The 22,803-nt window shown below is 37.7% G+C and overlaps 1 protein-coding gene across 1 annotated transcript; it reads left to right on the plus strand.

Annotated features, from left to right (window-relative positions):
* The first annotated feature begins 10,777 nt into the window (after positions 1-10,777).
* On the plus strand, positions 10,778-22,303 carry st8sia3 (ST8 alpha-N-acetyl-neuraminide alpha-2,8-sialyltransferase 3). Its single transcript, XM_026297903.1, has 4 exons — positions 10,778-11,031; positions 18,918-19,037; positions 19,370-19,927; positions 21,553-22,303. The coding sequence occupies exons 1-4, from the start codon at positions 10,778-10,780 to the stop codon at positions 21,833-21,835; spliced, it is 1,215 nt and encodes a 404-aa protein (XP_026153688.1). The 3' UTR covers positions 21,836-22,303.
* The last annotated feature ends 500 nt before the right edge of the window (positions 22,304-22,803 follow it).

Consider the following 22,803-nt stretch of genomic DNA (forward strand, 5'->3'; position numbering starts at 1 on the left):
ATGTATTTGTTGATCCTTTAGTGAGATTTTTAACATTTTAGATGTGCAATTATTTGGTTTATGGGGAAAGATGTGGGATGACTCTAGAGGTTTATATTGGTCATTGACAAAGCTTTGCTGTTAGCTTCTCAACCTGTTTAGGAAACTATATAGTAATAAAACTGTAATTCTGATTGTATGTAATGCAACTGCATTATTTACAAGTAAAAATGTGAATTGTAAAGTAAATGAAGCAAAACTGGAATAGAAAAATATTACTATTACTGTAATACTGTAAACTGTATCAATACAGTTAAAGTACTTTAAATCAAATTGCAATGATCATACTGTAAATTAAAATAAAGTAAAAACTCAATAAAAGGAAAATACAGTATTACTGTAGATTAAAATACAGTACTGATATGAAATGCAAATACAGTATACTATATTTATTGTACAGCTGTACTGTAAATAAAATAAAATAAAGCAACAGTACTACAAAATAAAAAAAAAAAACAGTAGCTAATAGTACTGTAAAGTTACTTCCTGGAAGCTGGATGCAAAATTTAGAGCAAACATTTTACAGTGCTCGGTCGCTTGGCAACAGCTGCCCTTGCTCTCACCCAAGAATGGTGGGATGCGTGAGGACAGAAGGAGTAGAAAAAATAATTTTATAGATGGGATGGGATGAAAGAGTGGAGGAGGTGGATGGAAAAGAAGACTGAAAAAGAGGTGAAAGGGAAAAGAGGTGGCAGGATGAAAAGGAAGGAAGGTGTAGGATTAAAAGAAATGTGGGAAGACTAGCAAGAATAGAGTAGAACGAGACAGGGGAGTGTATGTTTTGCAGCACAGAAACCATCTCCTCTCACCTAATTTTCCCATTTATCTTTTCTTTACTCTGAAAGAGAAAGAAATTGACCTTTCAGGATCTAGCCACGTGGAACTGCTGGACTCACACCAGAGCCCTACAGACTTCAGAGGCAGTCCAGTCAGTGGACTCAAACTACAGCTATAAAGAGGGATAGTTGAGCAGCTACAGTCTGAGCAGGTAATATGATAAAGTTGCTGTTTATCTCACAGTTCAGTCAGTTTCAACTGTTTCCAAATATGCCTTGAGTGATGATGGCTTTCTAATGCACAGAGGACCTGATGGTTTCCTAATAAAACATCACTACAGTATATGGACTTACACCATATGAGCACAGCATTTAACAAGGATTTATATTTAACAGCATGTATTTATTTTAAATTTGTACAGCCACTATTCGACCTTATTGCATGAAATGATCATATCAGTACTCTCATATCTTACTTCATGTCACTTTCCTTCTCTTCTGATAAAATAATCTTATATCCAAACACAGAGCTTTTCAGCAAAATTTCTTTGGTGCATACTGAATTTGAAAATATGTATACTGATTTTACTATTTTTCACATTTGATTTTATTTTGAATTATTACCATTAGAAAAAAAAAGGCAATGGAACTCAAAGTAAGGTTTGTCATAGAATTGGTACATTGTTTGTGAATACAATTTTATGCACAGATTTTATGCAGTTTCACTTGGACCTTTAAGTGCGGAAAAACTGTCAGAGCCCTGAAGAGGCAGAATGAAAATAGAATGAAAAAGATGAATAAGCTGAGCAAGTTGATCTGACCTGCAGATTGTTTGAGTTACAAACTGACCTGTGTGGAGCTCTGGGCTGTTTGGCCTAATAGCACATGACCATGACTGTACACACAGACACAGACACACACACAAAGAGGGCTTAGTACACTGCCCCCCACTGTCTGCGCTATGAGTGATGTCTGCTGTCCTCTATCGATACAGAGGCGATAACAAAGCACTACAGCCTACTCTATTCACACACACACACACACACACACACACACACACAGACCTCTTCTTTAGACAGGGATGGTTTAATCTCGAGGTTGGAATGATAAATTATGATGGACCTTGAATATTTAGCTGAGGCTTCATTTATAGGCACTGCCCTAAGGAGGTAATCCTTAGGCCACACTCAAGACTGTTTTGCAGTTGTTGTTACATAATCTGAGATAAAGAAGTGTTTTATCAAACTACTTTGAATGATACTGTGAATAATTAGTACTAGTTGCTCTCTGGACATCTGAGCATATTATGTAACTACAATGTGTAGTTTGGTTTGTGGACTATACTCAGGATGTGGGATCTCTGACACACAACACCATGAATCAGTAAATGTGGGATTTAGTTTGATTAAATCTTTAAATTAAATACTTAAAATGTCTAATATAAGATTGATGAATGCCACAAATGGGTTTAATGCATAGTGGATCCTGGGGAGGCAAAGAAGTGCTTTTTAACCCCCCCTGAGAAATGTTTATGTTTTTTTACATTTAATTCTGTAGCCAACAGTTGCACAGGTGGACTAAAGGTTAGTGAAGTGAGTTTGAAAGTTTTTTTACCTTTTCATTTTGGCATGTTCAAGTTGAGAAGTGTGAGGTCCAAGATCTTGTGTTTCTTTCTGTGTGTGTGTGTGTGTGTGTGTGTGTGTGTGTCTGACCTTTCACAATAAAAGTCTACAGTTATTTGAAGGAAGTTATTACACTTCTGTAAAGTATATAATATTCAAAACAAAGTTATGATTGTAATCTAAGGTCACGTGAATCTTCTGTTCCACTTTGTCCTTTCAAAATAAAAGCCTTTTCATAGCCTTATTTGAAAATAAAAGTCAACAAACACTAATATGAGCTTAAAATGGACTTTGCCCATTGGCATACAGCTTTAGACACTGACTTAGGATGTTTTCAACATCAGCCATGGTGTCTTCTCCCAGGAGGCCCTGTCCAGCCTTTCACAATAAAAGTCTACAGTTATTTGTAGGAAGTTAAGATTGTAATCTAAGATTACACAGGTCTCCTGCACCACTTTGTCATTTCAGAATAAAAGCCTTCTTATAGCATTATTTCAAAATAAAAACCAACAAATACTAATATGAGCTTAAAATTGACTTTGACTATTGAGATCCAGGTTTAGGCACCAACTGAGGCCATTCTAAATGTTAACCTTGCTGCCTTCTTCAACCCAGAAATGTTTGTACTTTCACAATGAAAGTCTACAGTTGTTTACAGAAAGTTACTGCAGTGTTCCAAAGTATAATAAATATTCAAAATTAAAGTTCATATCTTAACTCAAGGTCACATGAGTCTCCTGCAACAAGCCAATCTTTCAAAATAAAAGCCTTTTATTACATTACAAAATAAAACCCAACAAACTCTAATATGCGCCTAACATTGACTTTGTCTATTGAGATATAAGTTTAGACACCAGCGGAGGCCATTTTAACCTTCTGGGGTCTAAGGGGGTTTTGGGGCCCTGGACAAGTTTTGACATGCCCCCTGACATTTGTGCTTTTGGTTGCTTTTAAACATATGAATGGCTAAAGTCTGATAACACTGTAATCAGCACAAACTGGGCTACAATAATATGTGAGCAGCAAGTTTATACATGATTATGTTTTTGAGAAAACAGTGTTTATGCATGGTTAGTGAAAAACTACAATTTTTAAGTCACTAAAATAAGGCCATAAAACACAAACAGAACATTGGTCCACAAGACTTTTAAGAAATGCATCTTGTAGTGTAAAGTGTTTGCTTCACAATGATGTGAAAGTCATCTTGTTCACTCATTCACAGAAAAAAATACACTGGTTTAAATTTTCTAATTTAAAACATTCGTTATCTGAGTCGTGTTTTTCCTCTGGGGAGAAAGTAAACTCTTCGTCTCTGTGTGGAACATACAAAGCGCTTCTTCACCTGCATAATGTGCCATCATCCAAACACCCAGAAAAAAGTGAGTAAATTCTATGATGAAGTTTGACGTTTTATGTCATTTCTCGGGGACGTGCACATAATTACCTGGGTCACCTCAGATTATTTCCATATGAACAGTGCGCTCAGTACGAGGCGGGATCAAATTAGCTGTAATGAGGTGAGACAGGAGAAAACGTTCTACTTCATACGAATTAAATAAAAAGTGATGATTTGTTTTCGACTAAAATTGTTTCATTTAAAAGAAAACATTTCAAGCTTTCTAGCCATATAGTTCTTATTTTTATGAGGCAAATATTCGCTGAGATTCTGGTTGTTTTATTTATGTGTCTGTGAAGAGAGATGACAGAGACAGAGAAGACAGAGAGCGCACCCTGTCTACTTTCTTTATTTTACAAAAGCACAGTGTTTTGTTGTTATTATGAGTGCAGACAACTAAAACCAGCCCCTTTACAGATTCAAATGATATATTGCTTTTACCTGTACGATCAAAATTGATAGAGTAATTTAAGTTTGTTTTGGCGTTATGAGGAGAAGATGCCAAAAAACGTGCCGACGCGTTCGTCAACCCCTGAGGGTTAAATGTCAACCTTGCTGTCTTCTGCCAGCCACAAATATTTGTATTTCCACAATAAAAGTCTACAGTTATTTACAGGAAATTACTGCAGTGTTCAAAAACATAACAAATATTCAAAATTACACATCATTAACCTTCTGTATTTTCCACCAATATGTATCGGGTTTTAAACTACATATTCTTTCTGTCTATACAGTCTTTCTACAATTTTATTGATTTAACTCATATTTAATTCCTTCAGTTCTTCCTTCCTTCCTTCACTTCTATCCTACTACAAAGTTCCTACACTACACTGTCTTTTTGTATATGAGTGTAAAACTTCCTTTTTTAGCTGTTCAAATGTAATTTATTTCTGCTTCATCATATCATTCTCTTTCCACCCTTTTCAGCAATGTTAAATAGTTTTTTAGCCAAACAAGATAAGCTTTCAACTCCAGTTTTACATTTCAGCTTCCAGGATTATTCAGCATTCTATTTCAGCCTTCAGCTTTTTCTGCAATGCATTTCAATAATTTTCAGCAACTCTTTTCAGCTTTAAGCATTCACAAGCATTTTCCGCAGGGAATGCATTTGTCTAGTTATTATTATTCTTCTGTACAGTTTTTCACGTCTAACTCCTCCTGCATAGTTGCATGCTAGAAAGACCGTTCAACCATGAAAATGTGCATCTTTTTAAGGACATTTTGGCTTGTATAAGACTTCAGAATATTCAGCTTTTTTCAAATTTTTTGTCCCATTGAAATGAATGGAATGTTCACATCCCCTTCAACTTTGTCCTCTTTCAGCTTTAACTGTGTCAGCATACTTTCAGCTAGAAACACCATTCAACCTTTAAAAAGGTCAGAAGGCATTAATCTATTAGTCTTGTATTCAGATTTTTGATAACTGTTACGGTTTTTGATTGATCACAGTTTATGTTTTATGGTGTTTTTAGCCCTTTTCTGAATTTTACATTAGTTTCTATGGCAGTGGAATGTTCAGAGCTAGTGGTGATATCATCAGCTAGAGTGGGAGAAGCTGTTAAATTTATTGAAAATTTTTCTCTCTAAATCATCGTCACGGCTGCAATTTTGCCTCTTGATAGACCATTTTCTCAAAACTGGTAGAGATTTTTGTCTTCTTTCAGGTAATGCTGTTCTCATTTTGATAGGACCTACGGTTTTTCCACCAGAAGGCTAGACCCACAGAGAGTGCTTTCCCAATCTCTCATTCACTCCCATTGTAAAAGAGCTCCAGAAGTTCTGGTGAAAAACACAAATGAAGGCTCTTTCATCAATCCTTCATTTTTTGGAATATCTTCACAAAAAATGGATTAATCTCTTTGCCTCCTGGCTCTGTTAGTCAAGGAATTATTTTGATAGGTCTTATAGTTTTTCTGTAGTCCTCCATTTTGTGAGGTGAAGGTTCTCCTGTACTGTGCCTGCTTAAAGTGTTGTGTCACTGTCATTCCTCCTCCTACTCTGGTCCCAGGTCACCATAGCAACAGCTCAAACAGCATTAGCAGAGATCACAGCTGCCTGTGGTTGGTAATTAGGCTGACTGGTTGCCTAATGTTCACTGCTGTTACACATGGGGACCATTCTTGGTGTGGGCCATATTGTCTTCTCCAAGCAGGACGTGACAACACTTTCACAACAAAAGTCTAGAGTTATTTACAGGAGGTTACTGCAGTGTTCAAAAACATAATAAATATTCAAAATTAAAGTTCAGATCTCAACTCAAGGTGACATAAGTCTCCTGCAGCATGCTGCCTTTTTAAAATAACAGCCTTTTTACTTCATGGTTTCTAAGTCAAAGCAAAGAAATGGCAATATTTGCTCTTTTCCAGCACATTTTTTGCTTTCCAGCCTTTTAGCGTTCCTTCATTTCTTCCCTTCTTTCAGACTTTCCTTCCTTCTTCTCTTCTGTCTCTAAGAAAACCTTCCTTCAAATATTTCTGGTTTGGCTACACAGCCTTTACCTTCTGTATTTCCCAGCAATATTTATTAGTTTTTAAACTACACATTCTTCCTGTCTATACAGTCTTTCTACAATTTCACTTTTTTGCTGTTTCATTCTTCCCTTTTTCTTTCTTTAACTCATATTTAATTCCTGTAGTTCTTCCTTCCTTCACTTATAGCCTACCACAAATTTCCTTCACTACACTGTTTTGTTGTATAATAGTTTAACACTTCTTTCTTTAGAAATTGAAAGCCAATTTATTTCTACGTCATATTCTTTTTCCACCCTTTTCAGCATTGTTCAATAGTTTTTTTTAGCTAAACAAGTTAAACTACCAATTCCAGTTTTACATTTCAGCTTCCAGGATTGTTCAGCATTGCATTTCAGCCTTCAGCTTTTCCTGCAATGCATTTCAGCAGTTTCAGCAATTCCTTTCAGCTTTCAGCATTCACACGCATTTTCCCCAGGAAATGCATTTGTCTAGTTTTAATTTATCATTTTCCCAGCAGATGGTTCCTAAACTGTGGAAACAGTCTATCATGGTTCCTGCGGCTAATTCAAAATATCCTAAATCTTTAAATGACTTCAGGCCCATAGCCCTGACCTCATTAGTAATGCAGTCATTTGAAAAACTTATCAAAGAAGAATTTCTGAAAATGACTGAACACTTGCTTGACCCGGCTGCAGGGTTTATTATGCCATACAGCACAAAGAAATTAGTTATACATTGTCTTTAAGTGCAGTTAACACTGTTACAGTATCCTCAGGAACAGTAATGTTTTCACACTGGCAGGCAACTCGTGTCCTGTTAATGTCTTAACAATTTCATTTTACATTAACTTTTAACCACAAAATATATACAACTAAAAGATCAGCATCGAACACCTTTGTTCTATTATTGTGATTTGACTAGTATAGAATAATACCCAAACAAAAATGGCGGCCTTACCAATAGCTGCCAGTATGCGACTATACAATGGCCATTGCACTTGACTGTGAAACAACTCATAGCCTCCTGAGACCCAGCCCACTGACTTGTGTCCCTTGTAGTGGACAGGTTGTTCACATCCAAACAGTCCTATGTTCCACTACAGTGGACATGCTATAAAATTACATGTAGGTAGGAAATTAGAAAAAACAAGAAATTGGAAGACACTTATTTTCCTTGGTTCTCAGGAGGATATGGAGGTTTACCATTGCACCTAATGCTTAGAAGCCTCCACAACATCTACCCATTATCTGAACACAGGTGTACATAGCCTTGTAGCGCTCTTGACATGGTAGCTGTACCTTACCATGCACCCGCTAGCCTAGCATGGTGGCATAAACACACCAGGACCACACATAGTATTAACACAAAACTTTGCATTACTACAGGTTCATTAGACCAACTGTGCTGTCTCGATGTCATTTTAAGGATATCAAACCAACCTGAGAACAAAGGCAAAGAGGCAGATGAGTTTAGCTTGTGCTTTGCTTGGCTGCAGGGTTTATTATGCAGCGTCTGCCTCACTAAGGTTATAGGTCCCTTTCCATGCGCCATCTCCTGACCCTTTAAAGTACTGCGATCCCAAGCTTAAGTACCTGTGAAATAGGCATTTGACTCATTTTAGACAGTGCTATTTAAAAAAATAGTTATGGTGTTTTTTTTAAAAACAACGTAACTTCACATATGAAATGCCTTTATGAATTGTTAATGCTTATTATCAATATTTTTATATAATCTTATATAAGCTTCTGACGAGGTTGTGTTAAAGGCATGCCCAATGTGAGACATTTATCATGCTACTCAGACAACCGTGGTTATGTAAATACGATTTTCAGCATGTATTCATTAGTTTCTCATTTTACTTCATGTTTGCTTTTTCCCTTCTCCCTGCTACTGACTATGTGTCCCTGTCTCAGGGCCTGCCATTGCAGCTGGTCCAGGTGCTGCACAGCTGGTTTTCAGCTGGTTTTGTTGGAAACACACTGATGATTAAGTGATTCTCAGCAAACTGAAAAAAAGGCAAAAATTAAATATAGTACATTAAGGTCCAGTGAACAGCAGTGGGTAAGAAACACTACACTTTCCCTGTTGGCTGCATGATTTTAAAGAAAAAGTACCAAGCTGATCTTCATTCTAAGCAGCAAATATTTAAAAATCTCAGCAGATAAAACTGAACTGTCTGGATTACTGGTCTACAAGTAGGCCTACACGCTGTTATATGACAATAGTGACATGCACCATGGTGGTCCATATGTTTACACCCTAACTCCTTTTCTTCCTCATCTTGTTTCCTTAGTTTAACTGATTCCCAAACCATCTTCTCTTTTCTTTGTCTCTCGAGTGTATCTAGTCTGTTTATCTCTCATCATCCATCCATCCATCCATCATCTATACCCGCTCAATCCTTAATCAGGGTCACAGGGATCTGCTGGAGCCTATCCCAGCTCTCTTTGGGTGAAAGGCAGGGGTACACCCTGGACAGGTCACCTCGTCCATCGCAGGGCTATCTCTCATCGGTTTCCATAAATATCATTGTTTAAAAAGTAGATGTACACAGTGACTGGTGACCTGTCCATGGTGTACCCCTGCCTTTCACCCAAAGAGAGCTGGGATAGGCTGCAGCAGATCCCTGTGACCCTGATTAGGAATAAGTGGATATAGATGGATGAATGAATGGATATACAGTATTAAATTATATAAGTATTTCTAATTCTTTATTTTATTAACATTACTACTAAGATTAATAATATAATATAATAATAATATAATAATGACTACACTCTGTTTAGTTCTGCAATTTCCAGGGCCATGCTGCTGTGTGTTTGTTTTACCAGCATGCAGTTGTGATTCTGTAGTCTAAATTAAGTGTTGCTCAGGAATCCTAGTATGTGTTCCAAAAATTTGTGAGAGTGACAGTTCTATTCATATATTATTTAACACAATATTTATTATAAATAGAAAATGAACATTGTAAATGTTTTACAATTTTTGATTTCAAACTTTGTCATTTCAGTTACATTTTGAATTAGCTATAGGTTTTTTGGTGAAAACTCACTGGGAAGGGTGGGACAGCATCTGTGTATTTGTGAGTGTGTGTTAAGCTGCAGGCTTAAGTAAAAAGGTCACTGTGGAAATGCCATCAGCCATGACAGCCTGTCTTTCTCTCTCTGATGTTTATCCAGAGCCTCTTGCTGGATGTCTTTGTGTTTTGGTGAAAACATGACAAATGTCAGTGTGAAACCTTCACTAGTGGAAAATGTGTATTTCTGTTTATGTGTAGTACTGTTTAATGCCATAGACACCCTATAGCATATCCAGAGATACAATCTCCCAGCAGGAGGCCACCTGGAACCAATTGCTTATGAGTGTCTAATCTTCTAATGCTGTTGACAAATGAGAATTAACCCACTGATTCAAAAATTGTAAACCTATTAGCTTGGCCTGATTGGTCCAGACTGAAATAGCTCATTAACTATTGGATGGATTGCAATTAAAACTGAAACTAAATTGAAATAACTCTGGTCATCTCACAATTTCATCAAGGCAAAATGTGAATTTGTCCAATAGTTTGAGTTTATGCCCCTAAAATCTGACATTCCCACCTGTCTCAGTTGACACTTGTGTTTTGTGATGTGGGCTGTTGTAAATATGCACATGATAATGCATATCGATGTTGTGAGGATAGAGTGTGTGATAAACTGTACATATTAAGCCTTTGGGGTCAGTGTATGACTGACATGGGCAGACAGATGTGAGTATTTCCATGCGTCTGACACCTTGATCAGCCTGCAGCGTGACACTTGACGCCCCTGCAGACTGCTGTTCAGGCCGTTTCTCTGCATCTCTCTGCCTCCACCAGGACGCAAAGCTCCGCCTCGGATGCGCCTGCTGTTTATTTGATTACCGCAATACGGGAACTACGTCTCCTTAAAGCGACACTTAAGCTTAATTAATTAGACTACCGGCAAGAGAGGGGAGAGGAGGAAAGAGACGCCCAATATGCAGCTGAAGAAAGGGAACAGCATCCTTCATCGTCCATCTTCTGCATGATTGCCGCTCAGTTCACTGCTTTAGGGCTGATTTGATGCCTGCAGATACCTGCAGAAAAACCTCCAAGACTCCTCTCCTCCGTTAATCTCCGGATACATGGACTGTCAATGCGTTACGCTCGCTCTTCCTGCGTCTTTTCTTCTGCAGCCGCGTCGCTACCTTTCTGTCAAAGTCGGCTCAATAAATCGGCTGAAAAACTGGTTTTCACTACTGCTCCACACATGGATTTTGTGGCCTTGATCGCCTATATCATAAACGTCGGTAAATTCGCAGTTGGTGCGTACTTGCTCGCCTCTCTGGCCTTCTGCATTTCCGCGCCCCTTTTGCCGCACATGCGTCACCGCTGACATCGACGCGATAACGCATGTGCGCTTGAACTGAAATCAGCGTGAAGTGCGCTTTGTCTCCGCTCTCGTTTTGCCGCTGATGCGGTGCGCCTGGGGGCTTGCAGTCTCCTCATCCTGGCCGGTCCGTAATCCTCTGGGCCGGGGGCGCTGCTTACCCCAGAGAGGCAGGATGGTACGCATCGCCAGCGTGTTGGGGCTCGTCATGTTTAGCGTGGCTCTACTCATCCTGTCGCTCATCAGCTACGTGTCAATCAAGAAGGACTTCCTCCTCAGCACCCCCAGATACGGACCTAATGGAGTACCCAGGATGTACATGTTCCACACAGGGTTTCGGTGAGTCCAGGCCAGGCTGTTGAGCTGCAGAAATAAATGCTGATTGTTGGTTTGCATCAGCTCAGCAGAGTGCTCAGGTGTATGTATGCTGACATGGCAGAAAAAGCTGTTAAACTGAACCTACTGTTGGACTATGAGGTATTTCTTGGTAGTTTCTGCTGAATTAACATAAATTCTCATCAAGCAAGTCACTCATTTGTGACAATAGTGAGAATCATCATTTTCCTAGTCATCTGTCAGTTTGATTTTGCAGTATGGAGCCATGAAATATTTACAGGTAGCTCCAGAAGCTGTTACACTGGTTAATCACAGGAAGAATAATTTTTGTTTTTCAGACCAGATCTAACTAAAACTGTGCATCAAATGGCCAAATGTATGTCCAACATCAGGTGTCCAACATCCCTATCCTACCTACTGGGGTGCAAGGGCTGGGATGGTTAGAAACCAAGCAGGACCATGGACCTCCAAGACTGCAGTTTGACACCCCTGTTCTAATTGAAATGTCCAGGTGTCCCCATACTTTTAAATACTACATGTATAGTATAGTGGTGAACAGCAAAACCTCAAAACAGTTTTCATCTTTTAAAAACCTAAACACTTCACTCCAAGTGCTCTCAGTCTAGCAGTCAGTTGTCCTCTGCTTATAGATGACTAAACCTTCTATGTTATTACAATCTAGGTTTAAATTTGGGTGCTGCTTCAGAATTCAGAACAGCTTATAGGCTCCATGATTAAAACACCAGATAAGATAACAGATGTTTAGTGACAGTCTGATCACCACAGGAGTGCAAATGTCTGTGCTAAGAATCAGCAGCATCCTCCACTACAAGTCACTTCAAACAGAACACATGTACTTAAAGTTTAGTAAATTTTCTAACAGGCTGCCAGAGTGTTATTGATCAAATGTATAATAAATATACAGTATATTATCTACTGTATTCCAGGCAAACTACATACAGTATCTTGAATCGGTGGATGGCACAGAAGAGCTGATTTTTTTTTTTTTTTATTATGGAGACAGCTTTGTCCCAATAAACTGGTCTAAATATGGTACAGTGGCATGTCAGTGGGTTTCCAGTTAGTATCAGCCTGAGGGAAAACAGTGCATCTGTCACTTAATTCCACAGCTGTGAACTAGATCAGCCCATTCACTCTCGCCTCTCTGCTTTCACTCTTTAACTCACCGTATTGCGAAGTATTTTATGCTGATTATGAAGGACTTTGTTCAACATAACTTAAATTTGATTAAAACAAAACCATTTTACAGTAGCTTATTGTAGTTTTTTGTGGAGTTAAGTAAGTGGAAGTAGGTGGAAACATGATCTGACTGAGCAGGACCTTTGGGTAATGTACTGTACTAGCCAATTACTGAGCAACATTTCTGAAAAGAATCATGAGAAGAAGAAACAGAGAATTCAAGTGGATTTATGAAATCTGACCACTTTCCTCATTTTCTGTACTGTTTCTAAATAGGTTTTGAGTTTGCATTATGTTCATAGTACTGTAATTACTTGAACTCTTAGTGTTTGTGTGGTAAATTCAGTGTCATTTACATTTTCACAGGACTAATTTATTCAGTACAACACAGTCATGTCATATCACACTACTGCTCTCAGTATCTCTTAAATGCTGTTTAAATTTACAGTTTCTTCTGCTTTGCTGTTTTTTTTTATTATCAGCGTTAAGGTGTTGTCTGTGAAACCCAACACTTCCTGCAGATGTTTCACATTAAAAGCGTACTCTACCAAGAAAATCAGGAATTATGCCCTTTGAGGATTTTTTTGTGTAACCAGGAGAAAATTTAGATTTTTTTTTGTTTGTTGATTTTTATCAGCAGTAGTGATGAGATTACACAATGCAATTTTATGAACCGTTCTAGGCTACTGTTGAAACCGGCAGTGCAACATGGCTGCCTATATAAAAGGAGACCCGCTCCCTATGTAGATTTAAAAGGCTCATTCTTAGATTAAGAAAATGCAACAGCTGTTATTTTCTGGTGATTACACACTAATGAAAACATGTAAGAGCACTGTTCTGTTCTATTTCTGTTCTATATTGAATCTGTAAAAAGTTAATAAAACCAACATAGTAGAAGTAACAGCACTTGTTTTGAAAAGAGAAGCTAAGAGCAGCAGAGTTGTAAGTCTGACATGACTTTGAGCTACTGCAATTAATGCTACAATATGGTCAGTTTGTCAAGACAACTAAACCTTAACGAAATGTTCCATCAACAGTATGTTTTAACAGGCCTTGTCCAGAGAACAGGAATAAACTATGATTAAATTCACTTCAAATAGGGAAACTAGAGACAAAAGTCTAAAAACATATATAGAATATATTTGGTTTTCTCTGGAATAAATCAACCTGGGAATAACATTGTGAAATAATTGATATCTGCCATTGCACTTCAGTATTTTACTTGGTACAAAATGGTACAAAAAGTACATCATATGTATGCAATCTACAAAACAAGAATGCCATGAAAATTATAATATGGTGGAGTTGGAATTCAGTGTCAGCCTGTATTACACACATTTGTTGTCACTTATCATCCAATCCAGCAGCTCACACTCATTCTTCTCAGACTGGGGACACAAAGCAAACTTTATAGAATGACCAATGACAGAAAGCACCTTTGATGAAAAACAGAAGGAGGAAAGGAGAAGTAGAGCTTCATCCTTTCCCTCCTGCCTGTAATCATTCTTCTCTTTGCTGCAGGCCAAAATTATGCTCAGGGCAAGTCAGATAAAAGGCAGAGCAGCAATGTGAAAAAAAACTCTATTAGTTGTAAAATCTCTATATGTTTTCTGATGTGTTGTTGTGGTAGAATGTGAATTTGCCATTACTAACACTGCGATTCAGGAAAATTTGTGGTTTTTCTCTTGATGCGGTGCCTCCAGTGGATGGAAAAGGTTAGTCCATCCGATATCTGTTCTTCCACACATCAACATACCTACTAGCCAGATTACAATAAAAGGAGGATATTCCAAACTATAACTATTTTTCCCAAGTGCTACCATCAGGCTCAAATATCCTCAAAAGCACATGAAAAAACAAGAAATTGATAGCTTGTATTTCCATTGGAGGTTTGGTATAAATTTAATTTCATGTGGTATTAAAAAGTTCTTAAAAGTCTTAAATCTTTCTTTCAACAAGTGTTTTTATTAATTTTCAGAACAAATAAAACAACACTGCAACAAATAACAAGTGCAAAACAGAACATTCACAGTAAGGCTGGTGGTCTGGTATCTAATTCTAATCCCATTTCCCAGAGAAAAAAAACAACCCTGCTCATAGAAAATAAAAACTTAAAAAAAAACATATATTCAGAATACATATTTAATATTCGTTGATGGTTTTACATTCAGGGTGAGCTCTCCTCCCCTCTAAGAATCCCATGAAGCATCTCCAAATATCATCAATGATGGGGCGTTTACCCTTCATCATAAATGTGAGTTTTATTGGACTTGATTTGTTAATGGATTTCCAAGATTTGGCTATGGTATGTTTTATAATCACAGAGTATAAACACAGTCTTGTTTGCCTTTCTTGCTTTACAATTTGCAGGAAAAACACAAAAATACTCAGTTTGTTGCACAATGCTAGATATAAAGTTTCTAATTTGCAAATATTTAAAAAATTGTTTTGGATGGATGTCATACTTTTGTCTCAGATCTTCAATTCAATAAGTATCTGAAATATACGTTACCCTTACATGTTAGGTCTTCACAGAGACTGATTTTGGTGTTTCTTTCAGATAATGTAAATGTCATTTATAGTAACTGATAAAGATAGTGAGTGAGTGTATTTTTGTTTGTTTTTGTTTTACGTTCCTGCTGCAGGGAGAGGCCACCTCGCAAACCTGACCTGAGGTGATTTCAGTCATATTAAAACACAAGGATGTCTTTCTTTCTCGTTTTTTTTATATTTTGGTGATTACCTGTGATTCTCTAGCCTGGCCAGCCAGACTAACTCTTTTTATATTCAATAAAAAATATTAGTCTGGAAACTCTTCGGTTGAGGTTGATTTCCAGGGGCCAGCCAATTGACGCAGAATAAACCAATCAGAGAAACGAACGATATGCCACATGCCGTAGTGTACAGAGGCTAGTGAATAACTGTTGTCATTTTTGTTGTAAAAACATGAGAATACACGATGTTATCACCAGTTCTGTCCATATTTTTGAATGGATTAACAGTTTTAATGCCAGTTGTAGAAAGATTTGAGGACCTGGGACTGGCATTGAGAAAGTCAGTGTGTATGTGCAATGCTTGTTCAAATCTGGTTGGATGACTGGAGCATAAAGCCTGCCCATTACAATTAAACAACTGTAATTGCAAATGGCTCTTTTGAGGCTGGAGGAAAAGACTCTATGGCAGGAGTTCCAGTCCCACATTCTTTCACTAAGAAAGGAGTGGGTGTGGCTGACCAGGCTACTGTGATTCTCATTCTATCTAGCTATGCTATGACCCTGTAACAGCTAACTATGGCCTTCTTTGTAATGTCAGTAGCAGCTTCTGCATCAGCTGTGGCTGAGATGAGCCTGCAGCCATCACTAAGAAATGTCTCAATTTTTGTTAAGCCTTCTGGATGGTGTGGTGTTGGATTTGAAACAGCATGAAACATTAAGTTTTATACAAATTCTAAAAATATACAGAAATTATATTTCCACTTGTTTTCAAGATCTCATTTTATGAAAGAATGTCACAGTGGAATAGATGTACTGGCATCTCATTATTTCACTTATAAGCTAGTTAATTCTTTGAGAACCTTGCAGTAATATTGAAGGTTTGCATAATAAGTCAGGGTTTTTAGGTTCTGTTCCTTGATACATTTGACACAAACTGTAAAGTGTTGAGACAAAACAAATTTATTTTCCAGCTCCAATTTCCCCATTGTCAGTACTCGAACAGTATTCTAGGTAAATTGTGCTGTAATTAGTTTTTCATACTGATTCTTGTTCAGCATCGCACCTAGCTGTGTGAGTCTCTCCAAAGATGGCTAATTGTGCAACAACAAAATAAAGCTGCTGAAGATCTGACTGCAAACAGATCAAGGTCAAACAGTATTTTCATGCATTTTGGGGGTTTGTTTTATCCTTGTTGGAACCACTGAGGTGGGGTTTTCCATGCAGGACAGTATGATAAGGTACATAGAATTGTAGTGGTCACAGAAGCATTTTGCGTTGAATTTTGTCAGAACATTTGTCAGAGTGATTACAACTCACTCTGTACTGTCCCAGTGCAGTAAACCCCACTGACCTGGTCCTACAGGAAGAACCAAACCTATTTGCAAATACTATTTGACTAGTTGTGTCTCACGTAGCAGAGTGTTGATCTGGGACCTTGACATTTTAAGAAATCCTTTGTCTCTCTCAGAGTCAGATCAGAAAACTGTGGTAGACCATGAGTGGCTATATCATGAACTGGATATTTCAGTCACACAGTAGTTATGTAAAATTGACAAATTTTAATAAGGTAGAATGATGAAAACACACCTTGACGGGGTCATAGGTGATTTTCTCAATAACTTCTAAGGTCAAAGTAGACTGACCAAAGTAAAAAAAAAAAAAAACACAAACTCATTCTGTTCCAATACAATCAGCTGAATAGGATTTATTTCTGCTGATGGTAATGAAAACCTGTAGCTAATGTTAACTACATGTATGACTTGTTGATCTTAGATTTTCTGCTCTTTTTGTTAGCTCACAAGCTAGTCACCAATCCATCCAAAAGTGTCTTGTTGACAGTAGAGTTAGAACAGAGCTTCTGGAAGTTCCACTAACCCTTTTCCACCAACACGAACTAAGTGCTAGTTCGGAGGTGGTTCAACTTGCAAACCCTCTAAGTTCTGTTTTGCTTTACCTTGAGATAGAGAGCCACCAGAGAGCCATGGAATTAAGTCACTGTATAAATCCCAGTCAATGCTAATGTTAGTAACTTCACTGCCACAGGACAAGAGGTCACCCCTGTCAAAAGAAACTACTTTAGATGAGATAGGTCCAACAGGAAAACAAAAGATAACATTATGATAAACTACTTTAGCAAGCCGGTTAACAAAATTATAACCTGATCACAACAAAATAGCATCATAAGAACATACTCTGTTTTGCGTACTCTGATAATCCCACCAGCTCCTGACATGAACTATAGACCAGCAGAGAGCTGGTGCCAAGTTAGCACCAATTTCCTGGCCCAGAGCCGGGTCTTTTGCGCTCATGAAGAACTGGTTCAAATTTAAGGACTGGCTCTGAACTAGGCCTGGAATTGCCTTGGTAGAAATTGGGTATATGGCAACTTTAAAGAAGTTGGGTTCAACGCACCCTACTGAATAGCTCCAAGCTAACTTCAGCAAAAACTAGTGTTTATATTTCGTTGTATACCTGTTCAAACAACAAATTACAAGAATTGTGGGAAAGTGTGTTCTTTTCTCTTTCGATATGAGCTATTGTAGGCTAACTTTTTTTTTCCTCCGGACTTTGTGCTAAGATAGACTGAGTATGGCCTGAAACTATATGTCCTTTATTTGACTCTGAGAAAAACAAACTACATTGTTTTTGTGAACTGATTGTTGTTCTGACCTAAGGAGAAAGTCATTCTATCAGGCAAGTACACCACTGACAAGAAAAAGTCAAATACATTAAAATGGTTTCAATCTGAAAATTTAGGGTTGTAAAAGGGGTTAGTCTCCTGGTTAAGCCCTTGCTTTAATTTACTCAGAGATATTAAAGAGAATCTGAAGAGTTAAGGTTTCTTGCACTGCAAAAAATGCTCATCTTAACAAGTACTCTGTCCTCACTTTTAGTATAAAAATGTGATATAACTGAAATTTCAAAACGCCCTACATGACAAGAAATACATAAGACTGAATTTGGATTACTTTGCTTACCCAGTTTCAAATATGAATAACTTGCTAAGATGGACAGAACTGCTCCAACAGTTCAGCATTATTGCTTATTTTTCCATAGAACACAGAGTGATTTTATTCTGAGCTAGAGTCATGAAATCTTGCATTTACACGAAGTGTAGATGCAAATGTCTGAATCTGTTTTTCACTGCAGCTGGTTTCCTACAGGAACGAAACTTGATATATTTGCTGAATCGCTCCTCAGTCACCATATTTCAATCAGTTTTTTTTTTTTTTTGCTGGCATCTTAGCTTTTGCAAAGAGGGTGGTCCTCATAGGACAAAGTAATCTTTAATTTTCTGCAGAACCCATGTTGCACTCTTTATAATGCCGTTTTGTTTGTCATTGTTTTAGCTATTATTTGAAACAATATTACTACAAAGACTAATGGGTCAAGAAACATTAGTTGTCAGAAAATCTGACAGGATGTATACAGTCACTTATTAAAGGATGATTGCTTGTTCAGTGTTAACATATTGTACTGTTGTTGCACACACACAATAAGGGAATATTACTTGACCTATCATATGGTTTTCCCACACCAACTTCAAATGCAAGAAATTCAAACAAACCCAGGGACATAGGTCTTTAAATTGCTGTTGTTTCTTTTCTTAAGAAACATTAAAAATAAAATATCAAGAAGTCAGACCAGATGCACTGGCAACTACATAGAACATGAGGTCAGCAATTTAATCTAAATTCTTCCTATGCAATATATAGGAGGGTGACTTTTCTGCAATTTTGCAGGTTTAGTTCACATACATTTTAACTTCCAAATACTGTGGTAATAATCTGACTGTCTGATTATCTGACTGTGCGTGTTTCTTGTCCCAAAATATTCGTAATAGTTTTCAAACTTGCTAAATAAGAATGTTTTCTGCAGATCATGTGTTAAAAAGAGCTCAAATGCTTTTGAGGTTCAAGTGGATAAGTGCAAGAAGACTAAGTTAACCTCTGTGTTTCCCCCTCCTGGCTGTAGCTCCCAGCTGGCGATGAAATATCTGGATTCAGCGTTCACTCCTCTGACAAATGCACTCAGTGAGGACCTGCAGAACTCCTCTAAATGGAGGTACAACAGCACTGCTTTTATTCAGCAGAGGTACGTTACACACACAAACACAGTTTTCCAACAGTGACATGCTTCTAGTAGTCATAGCAGTAGTGGCACTGTAGGCAAAACATTCAGTATGTTTTGAGCAAGGAGCATTTCATCAGTGTCACTCGAACATAAAATGAAAATTTATCACTTACATAAAAAAAGTTTATATTAAATCCAGACGACTGGGGTTCAAAAACATCTTTTTGCAGCTGAATCCAGTGTAAAACCTGATTATTAAATCAGAACCAATTTGAATTTCACATTTATTGGGCTTATCATTCAACATTTGTACATTATGTAGCAATAAACTAATTTACCTCTTCACCTTTCAGAAAGGAGATCTCTCAGTACATTGACATCCCCCACAACTTTACACTGACAAGAAGATCAGTACGAATAGGACAGCTGATGCATTACGACTATTCCAGCCACAAATACGTCTTCTCCATAGGTGAGAACTTCTACTCACTCGTCCCTGAGGTCTCGCCAATTCTTAACAAACACTACAATATCTGTGCCATCATCGGGAACAGCGGCATCCTCAGTGGCTCACGCTGCGGATCCCAGATTGAGAAGTTTGACTTTGTCTTTCGCTGCAACTTTGCACCAACGGAGATCTTTAAGAAGGACGTTGGGCGGAGGACCAACATGACAACCTTCAACCCCAGTATCCTGGAGAAATACTACAATAATTTATTGACTGTACAGGACCGGAACAACTTCTTTCTGAGCCTGAAGAAGCTGGATGGCGCTATACTGTGGATCCCAGCGTTTTTTTTTCACACATCGGCGACAGTGACAAGAACATTGGTCGATTTCTTTGTGGAGCATCGAGGTCAGCTGAAGGTCCAGCTAGCCTGGCCCGGGAACATCATGCAATACATCAACAAGTAAGATTCACCAGAGTGCCACAGTATATTCACAAAACACATCATCATGATGCAGTGCATCATACACAGGTAACATACACAGTAACGCTGCAGTGTAGTAAGATTAGCAACAAAGGCAACCGCTCTCACCTGGTTTTATGATATTTAAATAACAAATTTTTATTGTCAACAATTTCTGTGTAAACACCAAACGTAATGCATTATTCAATTTCTGAATAATTTATGGCTTTTTTCTTTTACCTTCAGTGGCTTTAAAAAATAGTTTTGAAGAACATGTAATTGCTGGCAGGATGACAGCTAACTAACAGCTAACAGCTTGTCAAAGTGGTCGTGCACACAATAAGACCACATTTACAATACAGTTGGTCAACACTAGAGATGCGATATTGGCACAAAAGTTATATCTCGATATTTTGGGGGGAATATCTAGATGATATTTTGCAAACTACAAAAATATATTCATAAAAGTCCTAAATTGCATGATATCAGTCTTCTAATAAAATATTAACTGCTTCCTAAATACAGGAATGGAAACAAGATCCTTTAAAAAAAAGAAGCAGGTCCTATTTATTTACTTAAAGATAAAGCATTAAGTCAAAAACGATGCAAAACACTGAAATCACCTGTGCAGAATAGTGCAAATATGAGTAAACATTTTAAACTACCCCATAAGATGTACTTTTTAAACATTTGAACAAACACCATCACAAAAATAACTTTGGCAATAATATAGCCATTTAAATAGATATCGCCAAGTGAAATAAGTACTTAGGGTTAGTTCTGTCACATATTACACAATTACAGGATTAACAAAACAATGTGCACTTGACTCCAAATTCTTTCAGTTATGGTAATCTTTTTTTTTTACTGTTACAGTTTTTTTTTTTGTAAAATATGTCTGGACCTGCTGTTTCTCTGGTTTCATGTCTGTCTGTGTTTTAACTGTGCTCTGTACAGCAAAGAGGAGATTTAGGCTCCAAAGCCGGATTATAAAGAAACAGTTTAGTGAAAGGTATGGTGCAGCGCTGGAAATGTGTGTGTGGTTAGGGATTTAAGTCTGGTGCTTAGTGTTTTAGCACAGAACAGGCTGCTTGTACAGTAGGCTAATCTTCACCAATCCCATTAAATCTACCTGCTCTGGAAGAATTACTTACTTACTGCTTTCAGCACCTCAAGGATTCGTGGAGATGCTTTTGTTAAGGCCAGGTTGTATCATATCCCCTGTGCTGTGCTGCCTGTGGAAACCATCAGCAGTGGTCAGATTAGCTTTAACTCTTTGAAGTAATGTCTTTCAGTAACAGGCTAGTCTCACCCTGCTGTCTTTAAAATGTTGAAACAGAGCTAATATTTCTACTTTTTTACTGTAATTGTCTTTATTATTATAATTACATATACTATCATTTTCACATGGATTTAAACAAAAAAAGTGTAATTCTAAAAATATACATAAAAATAGCAATAATGAAATAACGCTAAAATTAAAATACTTGAATCCTGAATGTTGGAGCAGGCAGCTACAGAGGCTTCAATTTAGTTGTTTTATTCCTTCACCCTTTTACATTGCACCATGTTAATATGACAAATTGAAGGTTATTTTAATTCTTCTTTTCACGTGTTCTAAACAGCTACTGGAAAACCAAGCAGCTGTCACCAAAGCGCCTCAGCACTGGCATCCTCATGTACACGCTAGCATCCTCCATGTGTGATCAGATTCATCTGTACGGCTTCTGGCCCTTTGGCTGGGACCCCAACACAGGTAAAGAGCTGCCATACCACTACTACGACAAGAAAGGCACCAAGTTTACCACAAAATGGCAGGAGTCCCATCAACTGCCCGCCGAGTTCAAACTTCTATACAAGATGCATATGGAGGGACTGCTGAAGCTTACCCTCTCCCACTGCGCTTAAGGCTAAAACTGCAGCACTTCCACAAAATGAAAAAGACAGACAAGAGTGGGATTTGGGTGATTTTGTCAAAAGCTAAATTTTTGTTGTTAGTTGTACAATAGGAACAAGCGAAAGGCCATAACCTTGAACTCGAGATGAGCCATAACAAGAAGAGTATTCATTTTCTACTGTTCATCTTCTCCAGAATGTAAAGATAAACACTGTTTTTGGAAAAGATGACGAGATCACGGCTGGACTGGTAGTACTTAATGGGGTTTTAATGACTCATTTGTGAGGAACTACTACAAATCAGCCAACTGAACAAACTAAGTCTATGTTCATACTGACCCTGACACTTTGTTTTAAAAATGCAGCCCCCTCATTTCACTCTCTCACTTTACTTCATTTTGCTCATCCAGTTTGTGTCCTGATGCAAAATTGTTGATCCTAGCTCAGTTTTTGGCGTAATTCAATGCAATATCACATCCAACAACACAATGGTGGCTAAGCAGATAAGTGCAAACACACATTACAAATCAGTTCAGTTGTAGATGAAATAATAAAAAAAAAAAACCATCACTAAAAATTTTTTTGGGGTAATTTCCCAGCTGTAAGATCCCACATTATTATAAACTGTTATGCAGTGTAAGCCTTCAGACGTCTGGATCTTTTATTCAAACAAGACTTCCTAGATCATATTTCATCAGTGCACCTGCATTTGAAACAGAAAACCATCACCCTTGCATTTGTTTTTTACTGAGTCCTATTTCAGGCTAACTTCTTGTAATTGGTGTGGTATGCAGTAACTATTGTGGCAGGACAGTTACAGTACCTAAACTCTTATATTGATGCTGGGATGAAATGCAGTATGTCTGCCTTTCACAATTGGTTACAGCAATGAGTCAAACAATCACTAATGGGGCTTTTGCACTAGTACTAATCGGCTCACCTCGACTCGACTTGACTTGGTTTTTGGGGTTTTCCATTAG

This window comes from Mastacembelus armatus, chromosome 12, assembly GCF_900324485.2.
Source record: "Mastacembelus armatus chromosome 12, fMasArm1.2, whole genome shotgun sequence".
Taxonomy (NCBI): domain Eukaryota; kingdom Metazoa; phylum Chordata; class Actinopteri; order Synbranchiformes; family Mastacembelidae; genus Mastacembelus; species Mastacembelus armatus.